Source organism: Sardina pilchardus, chromosome 15 (genome assembly GCF_963854185.1).
Source record: "Sardina pilchardus chromosome 15, fSarPil1.1, whole genome shotgun sequence".
NCBI classification, from domain to species: Eukaryota; Metazoa; Chordata; class Actinopteri; order Clupeiformes; family Clupeidae; genus Sardina; species Sardina pilchardus.
The window spans coordinates 8,196,622-8,199,121 of NC_085008.1; the positions used below are offsets into that span (position 1 = coordinate 8,196,622).

Here is a 2,500-nt window from a genome sequence, read left to right on the forward strand (position 1 = left end):
TGGCACATGTATGAGAGCATGCCCAACACTGTTTTACTGCCAGTAAAGCTCTACTGTAAAACCTTGGTTTACAGCATTGCAAAATCAAAGAGTAAGAGTGATCAAACTAGTAGCCACTGTGTTGTAATGTAACAAAACAACACTGCAGGTGACTGTAGGAGAGAGAGAGGGAGAGGGAGTGAGAGAGAGAGGGAGAGAGAGTGGGGCAGTTTAAACTGCCGAGGAACAGGACAGACTCTAGGTAATTATTTAACGACACAGTTAAGAGGACAACCACATTACATCATGTCAAAAAGCATAACACGCTAAAATCTTTCCCTACACCTTCTCTCAAAATGATCTCCATAATCATTTACACACTATACTATCACATCACATCTATAGCATATATCATATGCCCACTCTTGAATTTCCCCTTGGGGATCAATAAAGTATCTATCTATCTATCTATCTCCTAGCATTACAATGGTAATTCTACCAAACCAGGTAAGGGCAGTTGAACTAGCCAGAGAGGGAGAGAGAGGGAGAGGGAGAGGGAGAGGAGGGGAGAGAGGCGTCAGACTGACCCAGTGTCGCGGGCTGCTCTCGGGGGAGCGAGGCTGGTACCTCTGCAGGGCCACCCCTCCGTCCCCGTCCAGCAGGGCCTTATCCAGCTCCAGGTGGGGCACGGGCGTCCAGGGGAGCAGGGAGGTCAGCGGGTAGTGGGAGATCATGCCTGGGACCGGGCGCTGCTGGGTCCGTGGCCAAGCCGGCAGGACATACTCTACTCTGGAAGGCAGGGTGGCGAAGAGGCTCTGGTTCTGCAGGTGGGTCCGGTCCGGTGGTTCTGGTGGTGGTTCTGGTCTGGTGGCTGCGGTCCTGGTGAGACGTGCTCTGGTGGGCGAGCAGATCAGCGGAACAGGTCAGCACCGGGCAGACGGTGACGGTGGATCGCTGGTCAAGTTCCTCGGACCCTCAATCTCTTTTCCTCTCTTCACTCTTCCCTCTGGCTGAGGTGTGATATTTGGCCAACGGTGGCACCGGCTCCCTGTGTGTGTGTGTATGTGTATGTGTGTGTCTGTGTGTGGGTGTGTAGGTGTGTGTGAGCAAGAGAGAGAGAGAGTGTGTGTGTGTAGTGCGCAGTGTGTTCGTCTCAGGATAAGTCTGTTTACTTCGCCGCCGGTGCTGGGTCTCCTCTCCTGCTGGGTTTTCCTGAGCAAGTGTGTGTGGCAGAGATCCCTGAGTTAGTCTAAGCAGCGTGTGAGGCAGCTGACGCAGGCTTCCCCTGAAGAGTGTGTGTGCGTCTGCGTGGGTGCCTGTGTGACGAACACACACTGCTTCCTTAAGCACTCACTAACATAAACACACACACACACAAGCATGCACGCGCGCACGCTCTTCTGTTGCCTGTCTAATATGCAGTGAGCTTGGCAGCCACTCAACTCTGGCCACATGAGTGATTAAAGTCTATTGTCCATCCTTCTCTCTCTCTCTCTCTATTTCTCTGTCTTTCTTTCTCTCTCTCACACACACACACAACCATTCTCTCTATTTCTTTCTTTGTCTCTCCACCTATCCCTCTCTCTTTCTCTCTCTCTCTCTCTTTCTTTCTCTCTCTCTGAAAGACAGGAGGAGGAGGAGCAAACCAAGGTCCAGCCCCCAGAGAGGGTCTAAGAGGCAGTGTGGACGAGACAGCAGGAGAGAGAGAGAGAGACGAGAGGAGAGAAAGAAAGACAGGAAGGAGGGAAAGAGAGAGGGGGAAAGGGGGAGGGGAGGAGTGGATTACTAATTCAAATCGTTGTGCCACATGTTATTTCCCCCGACCCTGCTTAACTTCACAACTGCCCAAGATAAACTCATAGTTAACCCTCCACCTGCCTCTCTAGTTTCCCCTAAACATGATTGCAGAGAGAGAGAGAGAGAGAGAGAGAAAGAAAGAGGGAGTAAAAGAGAGAGAGAGAAGGAGTCACATACATGGCAACACAAACAGATACATACTGTATAAGCACTCAGAAAGTCTCTTTCTCTCTCACACACACACACACACACACACACACACACACACACACACACACACACACTCACACACACACAAAGGGGGCACAGGAGTATGAGTGGGCCGGGTTGGCCTGAAAGACTTCAACCTGCCCAGTTACTGAGCTGTGAGTAATTGCACTCTCCTGTTAACCAATAATTCAGCACAGGGCCAGAGGACGCCCTTTGATTCCAAGACACGGAGACAAGGTTCACACTGTTCGGAGTTCTTCTCAAGACGTGTGTGTGTGTGTGTGTGTGTGTGTGTGTGTGTGTGTGTGTGTGCAGTGTTGGGGAGTAACGCATTACATGTAATTGAGTTACGTAATTTAATTACAAAATAAATGTAACAGTAATATATTACAGTTACTGTAGAAAAAATTGTAATTCAATTACAGGTACTTTTGAAATTTTTCAAAATTACAATTTGAATTACTGTACATCTCAATATTGTCAGCAAAACCTTGCAAAGAATATTGTATGTAAA

The 2,500-nt window shown here is 49.1% G+C and overlaps 1 protein-coding gene across 1 annotated transcript in view; it reads right to left on the reverse strand.

Annotated features, from left to right (window-relative positions):
* Positions 1-1,464, reverse strand: part of rgl1 (ral guanine nucleotide dissociation stimulator-like 1) — a 28,881-nt gene extending 27,417 nt beyond the window's left edge. The window contains exon 1 of the mRNA XM_062515606.1: positions 567-1,464. Within this exon, the coding sequence (XP_062371590.1) occupies positions 567-713 (147 nt within the window). The 5' untranslated portion in view covers positions 714-1,464. The remainder of the gene's footprint in view (positions 1-566) is intronic.
* Between the last annotated feature and the right edge of the window lie 1,036 nt (positions 1,465-2,500).